Source organism: Limulus polyphemus, unplaced genomic scaffold (genome assembly GCF_000517525.1).
Source record: "Limulus polyphemus unplaced genomic scaffold, Limulus_polyphemus-2.1.2 Scaffold4170, whole genome shotgun sequence".
NCBI lineage: Eukaryota > Metazoa > Arthropoda > Merostomata > Xiphosura > Limulidae > Limulus > Limulus polyphemus.
The window spans coordinates 20,519-32,866 of NW_013669780.1; the positions used below are offsets into that span (position 1 = coordinate 20,519).

At 30.0% G+C, this 12,348-nt stretch overlaps 1 protein-coding gene across 1 annotated transcript in view; it reads left to right on the forward strand.

Moving 5' to 3' along the window:
- LOC106470703 (protein phosphatase PP2A 55 kDa regulatory subunit-like) overlaps positions 1-12,348 on the forward strand; it is a 76,198-nt gene that overhangs the window by 18,994 nt on the left and 44,856 nt on the right. The window contains exon 3 of the mRNA XM_013931269.2: positions 8,412-8,509. Within this exon, the coding sequence (XP_013786723.1) occupies positions 8,412-8,509 (98 nt within the window). The remainder of the gene's footprint in view (positions 1-8,411; positions 8,510-12,348) is intronic.

Consider the following 12,348-nt stretch of genomic DNA (forward strand, 5'->3'; position numbering starts at 1 on the left):
CTAACAATTGCTTACTAATTTAAAAGTTATAGCATGAAAACTATAACAAGCACAAAATGGTTACAATGTCAGTCCCAGGGACCGAGCCCGTGCTGAAATAGTTAATTCTTAAGGTTTTATTTTCCTTTCTAAGCATATTACACTTTCTTTGGGGAACATGCGCAACCCTTCAGCAAAATTTTTATTCAGCACACAATATCCTAGGCCTTGAGAATGGAAGCAATGTATGATTAAAAAAAAAATGTTTAAACCTTTTAATTATGCATTTTAAAACATAACTAATACATAATTAACTATAACATATTTGGGTACGAAACAACTATAAATACTATAGTCCATCAAGCAGCCAACCATACTATAGTCAATTTCACATAATCAATGATAACGACTGCATGCCAATTTCTAAAAAACCATTGTTAGTTTATCGTGTAAAATGACCTGTTTCTAATCACTATACACATGTTATGTACTCATCTACGTGTAGGTTATAAAATTCAAACAAATTTGTTGAAGGTGGGCTTGGCAGTGGTTTAAAAAAATGTGTACTTATTTCTTTTATATTCATTCAGAGTATTTTGAAATGAGTATGTCAAAAGATTATGTAAGCAACTTATTGTCTAGATGTACCTCTACTGAACAACCTTTCCATTATTGAAGATACAGAGAGCCAAAGTAGAGAATTATCATAACTTGGTCACCTGACAATGCATCTTAAGTTTTAAGTACTTTTTTAATGGTTACTTTTGAGATAAAGGACTTAACTTGGATAAAATAAAACTTCAAATCATAACACATTATAATATTAATTTCATTCACATACATTGATATTAAAGGTGTTTAATTAATTTTGAATTTAACACAGTGACTTACACAGAAAAGCTTTTAAAGGAGCTCCTTTTGCGAAATGGTTAACATGCCATTTTCCACTTCCAGAAGGTAAACATGTAATATACATTGTTAGTAAAGTTTTTCATTGACACTGAAGTGCTTTTTTTCTTTCTTTTTTTTTTGAGTTTATTAAATTCTACCCATGGGACCCTTAAAAATTAGTTTGGTACCCTTGAAAAAAAGAAAAGTTGAGCATCCAGGATTCTTCACTGTGGGATCCAACTGAAAACCCTTCCTCAGGGTTTTGTCTTCTGAAAGTGATGTCAAAGAAATAAAAGCCAGAAGGAAATGTTGTTTAAGAACAATAATTTAGGACAGACCTCAAGAAATATTTTCATATCTAGGTATAGAAAAGTTATGGAATATATTTTTAGTTGGTTATGTGGTTATGGTGCGAGACATACAGTTTTACACTAAAGGATAAAGGGTTCATTATTAAACTTTATTATATAATATAAATTAAAGTTGAACTTCAATAATTGCAATTATTAAAATAATAGACTAATAAGTAACTATAACTTTGGTGGATTTTTGCAATGAATGAAAATAAAATAAACGTAATCACCTCAATATCGATAGGCCAAGCAAGTTGTTTCAGATTAGGTCTAATCTACTCATCAATACAACACTGTACAATGATAAGTAAAGGCCTTTTGGTGTGATTGGTGTGTACCGGGAAAAGGAGGCTATATTTATTTAGTTTCACAGCAATGAATACATGGTAACAATCACTTGATAGTATTGCCTGAATTTACTGCCTTTGGTCCTGTATTAGTGTATATATGTGCACTGATTGGTTGAATTGAGAGAAAGAAGAAAAACAAAATGGCATGAAATTGATAGTGTATTGTGCAACTGCAGCTCTTCATTCCTGAAAAAACATGAAGAAGTGCCGAATTCCACCTTTACAATCTTAGAAGCAAAGTTTGATTTCAGACTCAAAGAAAGCAAAAATAGTTCTGGACTTCCAAGAGTCCAGAACTGATCTAGATTCAAGATCTATTTAGCACATCTCTATGCATGAATATAATTGAAGAAAATACTAGGTGACAATGAGATTTTTAGTCTCTATGTCTACCTGCTGCCTGGAATTTGTTTAGACCTAATTTAGGATTAACTTATTTTTTATATATTTGGAAAGTGTTTAATATTATTATTTAGGAAGCTCTAATATTTTCTTATTTTACATTTTTTTTTTTATGAATATCAGTATTATTAGTCAATATTCAGTATTCTTGAAGGTGTTTTGAAAAATAATGTTTATTCCAACAATAAAAGGCATTCAATTAACTCATTCCTGATATAAGTCTAGAGTTGAAACTAGTTGTATTTTGTAAAATCTGGTTTTTATTTTTAAGATTGTGTTTTGGAGAAATATAGTTTGTTAACTTAATGTTATTTGAAAATGTTTAAGTTCCCTCAGAAGAACACTTTGTTTAATTGCTATTGTAATTCATGGCATTGATTATAAATAAAAAATTATAATAGTGACTTGTAGATTACTAATAGGTACAGGCTAACATAATTTACATATATTAAGTTTTTTTTTATTGAGTATACAGATTTATATGAACACAACTATCAAGACAATCAATCATGTGGTTATAAGCCAAATGTACATAACTTCATTTAGGTGATCAAGCACAAGGATACGTTGGGGTAACTTCTGTATACAAACGTACAATAAACGTAAGAACATGCAGCTTCTCATGTTCAAGGTAGAAGAGAATAGGATTATTTATCATGGGTATAAAATTAGTGATTAGTTTCTACACATTATTCTAGAGCCAATAATTTATTATTTTGAACAGAATGCTGATTTCACACATTTCTACCTTCATTTCATGTTTGTCATTGCATGTTAGGCCAAATATAATTAATTCAGTGTTAATGAAAACTTTGCCAGGAAAGTTAGGATTGGTGAGTAGGATTTTTATTTCTTCCACTTTTATATTAAACATAATTGCACTGTAGCATACTAATATCAAGATAGAGAATGTTTTGTTATGCATTCAATGAAATAAAGGCTTAAGTTACTGTCAGTTTTTTAGATTCATATTTATTGTTTTAGTAAATATGCTTTGATCTTTCCTTTCTAATAATATATTTATTTCCCATAAAGCCTATGGACTATATAGGCTGAAGTACTTGTTTCTAATTCACAGTTGTCCCAAAACACTTTCAATTATAATACACTTGGGAAATAGTAATAGTAGTTGATTTATTGGCACCATGCTAAATCATAATAAAGTTTACTAGTTCTTTATAGAATTTTTAATCATTAACACACTCCATACATTGTATATGTTAATTTCACATTTTTAATACAAAGTACCAAAATTCAAAATAAATGCTAATAATTTTGAAATTAACTAAACTAAATTAAAAATATAAAGGTTATCAGGTGTTTATTTTTCTGTGTTACAGTTATATGTACTTTTTTGAATTTTATACACAATGATATACACCAATATTAATATTATTCCCAAGATTAATGCCAATTTTCCAAACAAACTTTCTTTAGGCATCAAATTTTAATAAATTAATACTATCCACAATACAAAATAATTCCTAATTTTCCAAACTTTCTCTAGACAACAAAATATTTCTAGGTATTGCACCATTGCAAAACACAATGTGTGGTTTCATTTTGGTTTTAAAATAACACAGTTATACTCTTTGACATAGTAGATCAATAATAATGTGCATTTCAAAAGAAAGTATTTAGGTATTTGCAATAATTTTTAAATAAACAAGGGAACACTCTCACATTGTTACATGCAAAAGCATTGACACTGCATATGGGCCATAACTTTTAATGCAGAAAGTTTATCTTTACAAAGTATGTTCAGCTTTTATTAAACATTACAAGTCTTTTGTAGAAAAATAATAATAATTAATTATATTTTTTCTGGAATCAGAGTCTGACTCAGACTCTTACTAGTCCAAGTTCAAGGACAGGTTAAAAATAAATTTTTTCATCTTACAATTTTTAAATTTTTTGTGCATAACTTATAGAACTTCGTAAATGAATATAAGTATTTTTTTCAGTAAAACTTTATATCTTAGGTGTTATTTTCAGTAACCTAACACTCTATATGGGCTTGTTCCATTTGACCAATGTTGTAACAACCACAAAGAATACAAAATAAATCTAAGTTACCCTTTTTAGCCATGGCATAGTGGCTCATAGAATGGTTCTGAGTGTTTTTTTTTTTTTTCTAAGTACAAATTTTTAGCTCATAGCTCTATCATCTCTTGATTGATTTGAGATCTAATTAAACTTTTGGGCTCAGGAGGTCAAACCCTTTTGATTGATGTATTTGACCATGCCCAATGTCTCCTAGATTAACTTACACTAATCCTGCCTAAAAGAATTTTAATTTGAGGGTAGGCTAGTAAAGATCCTGATGTGTAATAAACAGATTGGGTATATGGATGCCCCATACTTGGTATTATAAGAATTTCAAGTTCTGTGGCTATTGAGGATTCCTTTTGAATATAGTTGTTTAAACATTGCTTAACAACAAGTGAGTTTTGTGAGTGTGAAACACTTAAATACACCATTTCGATTGAGGATTCTTTTTGTTTCTCTCTAGAATGAATGCATATCGTTACAGACAGTTATCCACTATTTATTCTTACAGCTAAAGCTAATGATTATAAATCATTTATATTTATTGCTTTACTGCCACTTTGATTAGTGTCAAAGCTAATCATCATAGTGTGAAAACTTGCATGCTTGGTCAAATTACAACATACGGCATTTGTGAGACATGCTTGTGATATCAAGTATTTTTTTCTATATAAGTTTTTCATTTTTTCTTATCTAACTTAATCAGTTTCTGATTTTTACATCTTAGGTACGTTTTTAACAATAAATTAAAAGTATACATAAAAAGTTATGTGTGGGTTTTGTATTTTTTGTAGGGGTATTGTTAGTAATTAATGTTTATTTTAAGTATGCAATTTAGAAAGCAAAATATTAACATGCAACAAAAAATGTTCTAAAATATTATTATATAACTGGTTTTCTAACTAAGTTGCATGTGCATTAAAGTCATTTCCTTACCTAGTCAAGGCAATCTCAGCAATAGAAAACTATGAAATTGATGCAGAATAACTCAAAACTGATCATGAGAATGAGCTAGCCTCAAAAAGAAAGTAGTAAGTTAAATTCTTCTCTTTCAATAGGTTATAAATAATAGTTAATATCAGAGAGAATTAGTCTAATTTTTTAAAGACAGCTTATGCTAAGAGAGATATAGCATGCAAGTTTCAGTTTATTGCATATAACTCATCAAAACAAGAATAATAGACACTATAAGTTATCATTTTATATCAGGATATCTAAAGCAGCGTTTCTCAAACTTTTGTGGCCACGGAACACTTTTCAACTGAGAAAAAGCTTACCGAACACTAGACACGTGAAATATTGGTGTAGAGGGTATGTTGCATGTGCAGCGCTCTCTAGATTTATATACTATTCATTTATTTATTTAATCAAATTACGTATTAATGAATTTTGACATTTTTATGCTTACATTTTAGATACAAACCTTGCCATTAAGATATTATGTAGAATAGATATGGCATCTTCTATAATTCTTCTTCAATGCAAAATCGATATTTTTTAATTCTAATACATAGGAAAATATTTTATAATAAGTTATGATCATACAAAAAGTGTTAAGTATTTTTTTTAAATTTAAAGTCATGATTTTTTCATGGAGCACCTATCAATCTCGGTTGGAACACCAGTGTTCTGCGGAACATAGTTTGGGAAACGCTGATCTAAAGTGTGTGTGTGTATAGGTGTAACTTCTTGGAAACTTATAAAATAGTATAAGGGTGGAAAGAAATTTTAAAATGGGCAGTTTGGAGCGAAGAAGTGTTTGGTGATGCGTAAAAATGAAGACTGAGAATTAATATTTACTTTTGAAATAATGAATTAAAACTTACAATAAAATTTGTATTATAAAGTTTTTTGTGTCAACTTTATTGACATACATTGATCATAAAGTAATTTAATAATTAAATTTAGATAATTAAGTAAAACGTTTGTAACACGCACACTTTGATGTACCTCTAGATATAGGGTTAAGCTATTTCTCTGATTCAAAGGTCATTTTTAAGCAATGACAGCAAGTGAGAAACATGTTGCCAAACATAATGAGCTAAGTGGTACTATACTTAGTAGCATGTAGATCATTGTATGCTTCATATTATGTTAAACAAGTGGATAGGATTGTTAGAGATTGATACTTTGAGAAACTGTTACTTATAAAAAGGATACTGGTACAGTTCCTGTCAATAAAATAAAATCAGCATTGCTGGAAAAAAAAATGTTTAAGTTCTGTATTTTAGGAAAACAAAAATGTGAAACTTGTACACAAATACTAAGAAGCAACATACGATAAATCATCTAACAAAGTGTTTTTATTGAGGGTATAATGCTAATTTTGCTAAATTAGCATGATAATGATAGAATGAAAATACTACAATCTTATAATATATTTTAATTATGATATGAAATTTTTTCCTGATATAATCTTAAGTTAGTTTTCATCAAACTTCTGATTTGTGACAGGTTCATTATGAAACTTCCTCATGCCAGTAATAGATAAAAATGTTGCTAAGTGATAAATGTTCATTTGTGTTCTCTGACATTTTTGGAAAAGAGGTAAAACTTTTAGGGTCTGACCTTTTTGTCTAGGGTCGTCAAGTTATTGCACAGAACATTTCCCCATTAGGCCTTATGAAGGCTTTATTGCAGTCAGAGCTCTTTATACATAAGTGATCACAGAATATTGTTTTATAATACAGTGGAATGCTGATTATCTGGATCAAATTTTGAAAATAAAAAATATGTACATACATGTATGTATTTTCTTTGTAAAAAGAAAACCACACAAATATTAAATGTGTCCTCATATGCTTGTATCACTTCGTAGCAAAGGGTAGATCTTGCTGAAGAACTGTCTGTTGGGACATTAACCTTATTAAGTACAGACCTTCTTTGTGTTTCATTAAAAATAAAAAATGTGTTTAATCTGCTTTAAATCATAGTTGCTCTTTGTTGGGTGAAAATGTCTACCAAACACAAAAGAATGGTTCCTTCATTGAGTGACAAAGTGGATATTGTGAAGAAGTTAAAAAAAAGGTGAATCTGGAAAAAGCTAGCAGATAAATATTGTAAAATATATGTTCAAGATACAATTTTTTTAATGATGTCAAAATATCTAAATTTTGGGTTATCTGGACCACCCATGGTTCCAATTAGTCCAAATAATTGGTGACCTACTGTATTATTTTATACAATATAAAGTACATTTTAGAAACAAATTTATATGTAGTATTTTTGTTTTGTTACCTTAGAATGATTGGTGCTTGCAAGTTTAAATGCTGTATTAATTTATGATTTTGTTATTGATTATTGAAAATCACTTTGTGCACTTAAATTTGTTATTTATCACATGGTTAAAAGGCTGGCATGACTGTATTGTTAAAGAATTCTGTTCCGTGAGAGTTAGCCCCATGATCAGAATTCCAGGTTTGAGACATGCCATTGCATTCACAACAGCTACTGAAACACAAGTTCAGGAAAGTAATTGGTGTAGTGTTACAAACAAACACATACACAATGTAGAAAAAGTAAATTTTTAATTTATTTAACTTTAAAGAATAAAGTTGTGCAAATTATAAATTACAATGTAGAAACAGTAAGTTTACACTTTATGTAACAACGCATAGCCTGAGAGTTGATGGTGAATGTTACCATCTAGTTGACTTTACTCTAGTCAACAGTTTAAAATTAGTGATGGTGGCAGATACCCTTATCAGCTTTACCCTAGTTCAGAAGCAAATATAAGGCCCACGTGGCTGAAAGGGCAAGCATGTTTGGTAGCAACAGGAATTGAACTCGAGATCATTGAATCATGAGAAAACATCCATAATCACAAGGCTGTGCTGGTACAAAGCTGAACAAACTTGAATTAATAAAAAAAATAGTTATGAGAAACCATAATGATAATATTTCAATTGCTTGTTGTTGGAATATTAAGAAACCCTAATTTCGGCTAGTTGATTATTTTCATGAGTCTTAACACTAATTGATTAAGCTAAACAAACTTTAATTTCAAATAATCATGAGAAATCATAATAGCAATAGTTCTGTTACTTGGATAGTTAGAATAATCTAAAACAGTAAAAACTGGAAATGCTAATTTTGATTAGTTGATTATTTTCATGACATTACTTGATTTAATTGTAATGTTGATTAATCAGTTATTTTATGTGAGAACACTAATTGATGCTCATAGGTAATTGATTATTTCAATTAATTAAGTTAATTGCCCAGCTTTATATGCTAAGGGCATATGTTTTTTTGTCAGTGTAGCTGAAGCATCTGGAGTTAACTTTAAAAGTAACTGACAAACATTTGTCAGTGATCAAAATGTTAGTTTCAGTCCTTGTGTTTATAATTGCTTTTTTTGACTCAGTATTACTTATGTACCTCTTAGCTGATATCGTATCCTGTGTGGAATTCAACCACAGTGGAGAACTGCTTGCTACTGGGGATAAAGGAGGAAGGGTTGTAATTTTTCAGCGAGATCCAGAGGTAAGTTAAAACCACTAATTTGAATGAAGTTTGGACAAAATGTATAGTTCTCTGTTTTATAAACAGTGCTGTGTACTAACTGTTACCAGAACAAAAATAAAAATATTTGAAGACAAGAAAATACTTTTGTAAAATCTAAACAGGAAGAAACTATAGAAAACATGTTTACATGCATGTGGGGGCAGCACTCATTTCAATAGAAAGTATAGAATTGCATGACATGCAGATTTGTTTCTGTAAACAATGGTAGTAATACTGAAACAGTATGACATAAACCTCAAATGTTAAAGGTTGTGATGTTAACACAAAACTTTCCACTTGTTGTAAGTTACAGATAATAGAAATGCATTTTATGATAGTTGCACATTGTGAGCTCAATACAAAATTTAAAGTGAAGTAGTGTATTAGATTAGCTTAGTTCTAAATTGTGAGCTCAATCAAAATTTAAAGTGAAGCAGTGTATTGTCTTAGTTCTAAATTGTGAGCTCAATACAAAATTTGTAGTGAAGCAGTGTATTAACTTGATAACCTGGAATCTAGGGTATTTTATGTACAGATTTTCAAGTTCATGCACCAAAACTGTTATATGAGTATATTTACAAACTGAAATTTTTGTTCATGTGTGTGAAAAAAGTAATTCCTTTTAGTGTAATGCTGTTACTTACTTTAACTGCAGTAGTTACTGATATCGAACATGGCAGGTATTATGTGTATGCCCATAGTATGCATTATAAATTTGCTTGACCCATATTAACAATAATTGAGCTCATGAATGTTGCATGGTATTCTGTCTGTGCAGAGATTTCAGTCAAACAGCTATCATTAAATAAGAGAGTACTGTCAGATTGGTTAGCATGTTCATGGGTGAGCTGTCAGGCTGATGACCTGATTAGTCCAGCCTTCATACCTACACAGTTTACAATAAAAAAAAACATCTTTAATTGGATTATCAAGGAGCTATTTTTTTTTATAAAATGGTTAATAACACAGGCCTGTAAATTTAAACTTCATAAACGTTGTTTTTGTTTTAATAAAGGATTTTCCATAAATCAGCTATGCAGATTTTGAAAATAATATTCATTTTTTTATCACGTAAGGATTTTTTATAAATCGGAAGAAAAACTTACTTAGATCAAATTATTATTTCACTCACCACAATGAAAATTTTTAGTACTACGTTTGTTAACAAAAATACAAACAAACTGAAGAAAAGAGAAGAACATTGATATCAAACAATATATCATCCAATTTTTATTTGCGAAATCTACATCTTATATTCTCAAAACTGCATGTTGTGGTCTCTTTTTTATGTATTGCGTTATGAAGTTTTGTGAAAAATCTGTATGTCACTGAGAGAATTGGATATAATTTTCGTATTCAGTATACAGGAATTACCATAGAACATGTAAAAGTTTTTGACAATAAAACCGTTGCAGGCCTGTGTAATTGATCATGTGCACTGTTGAAGATGAATGGTGATTGCAATCAGCTTGATTCTTAGACTAAGGCATGTCTACTCAGACTTGTAATTATTACATAACCATCACACACTTGTTTTAACGTGTTGAAATATGGTATCTGTTATCAGTTTCAAAGTGAGTATTCATCAGAGAACATCACAATGTCACAGAAAACAATTCTTCATTTTTGACTTCCCATCACGAAGTCACAGCTAACAACACACATTAAACAGAGTCAAAATTAACAGGGATCATTATGATAGGAAGGCAAGAAATAATTGTTACAGGGGGCAGTGTCACTAATAATTTTAGTGTTTGCACTCAGATTTCAAAGTTTCATTCTCATAATAGTAGAAAGGTTTTTGGAAACTGTTTAACAAACAATGCTGTTTTAAAGTTATTGTTAACTTCTAATACAGAAATTGTTGATAGGGTGGAAATTGGGAAACATCTAGGTGCAAGTGATCATTGCTCTATTAGGTCTGATATTTTGCTGCATGTGGAGATAATGATATTTTGGTTACAAATGTCAAAAAAACAAATTTAGAAGGAATGCAACAATAATTATCTGTTGTGAATTGGACTGCTGAGTTATGTGGAGAATTTTTAAGGATAAATTTTTTACATATTCCTTAAGAAAAAGGTGGCTGTAAGTAGATGTGGAAATGTGGAATGCAATGACATTTTAAAGTAATTAACCTCAATACGTAGATATAGCAAAGTGGACTGTAATAACATGTTAATATAATATACTTAACCTCAATAACTAGATAAGGCAACGTGGAATGCAATGACATTTTAAAGTAATTAACCTCAATACGTAGATATAGCAAAGAGGACTGTAATGACATGTTAATATAATATACTTAATCTCAATAACTAGATGAGGTAACGTGGATGGTAATGACATCTTAATATAATATATTTAACCTCAATAACTAGATGTGGCAACGTGGACTGTAATGACATGTTAATATAATATGCTTAACCTCAATAACCAGATGTGACAACGTGTACTGTAATGATATGTTAATATAATATCTTTAACCTCAATAACTAGATATGGCAATGTGAACTGTAATGATATGTTAATATAATATACTTAACCTCAACAACTAGATCTTGCAACGTGGATTGTAATGACATGTTAATATATTTAACCTCAATAACTAGATGTGGCAACGTGGACTGTTATGACATGTTACTATAATATTCTTAATCTCAGTAACTAGATGTGGCAGAGTGGACTGTAATGACATGTTGATATAATATACTTAACCTCAACAACTAGATCTTGCAACGTGGATTGTTATGACATGTTAATATACTTAATCTCAATAACTTGATGTGGCAACGTGAATTGTAATGTCATGGTAATATAATTAGCCTCAATAACTAGATATTGCAACGTGGACTGTAATGACATGTTAATATAATTAGCCTCAATAACTAGATATGGCAATGTGGACTGTAATGACATGTTAATATAACATACTTAACCTCAATAACTAGATACAGCAACGTGAACTGTAATGACATGATAATATAATTAGCCTCAATAACTAGATATGGCAACATGGACTGTAATGACATGTTAATATAACATACTTAACCTCAATAACTAGATACAGCAACGTGAACTGTAATGACATGATAATATAATTAGCCTCGTAAACTAGATATGGCAACGTGTACTAAATTGACATGTTAATAAAATACACTTAACCTCAATAACTAGATGTGGCAGAGTGGACTGTAATGACATGTTGATATAATATACTTGACCTATGTAAAAAGACGTGACAGGAGATTTAGAATATTATAGAAGATCAAGAAAGTTGGTTAAACATGAAATTAGGACATCAAAGAGGATGGATGAAAAGAAAATATAAAAATTAACAGTAAGGATTTCTTTAAGTACATTAAAGGTAATCAAAATGCTAAGATGGGGTAGGACCCTTGAGGGATGATAAAAGAAGGCTTGTATCTGATGATTATGAAATTGCTAGGTCTTTAAATTCTGCTTTTTCTTCAGTCTTTGCTAATGAAGATTTAAGCAGTATTCTTCATCTCAAACAGTTGATAGATGGAAACAAGGTAACAAAATATGATTCCATTAATTCTGAGCTTGTTAAGAAAAAATTGGGAAGTTTAAAAAGTGATAAGGCTTCTGGGCCAGATGCATTTCCCCAAGGGTTTTGAAGAAGGTTGAAGATTGGATATGTGAACCACTTGCTACTATATTTTGTCGGTCCTTCAATAGTGGGCGGTATCCAGAGGATTGGAAGTTAGCTAAAGTAACTTCTTTTCAAGGAAGGTGATAAAAATTGTCCCAGTAATTATAGACCCAGTTGTGGGAAAAGTTTTGGAAAGTCTGAT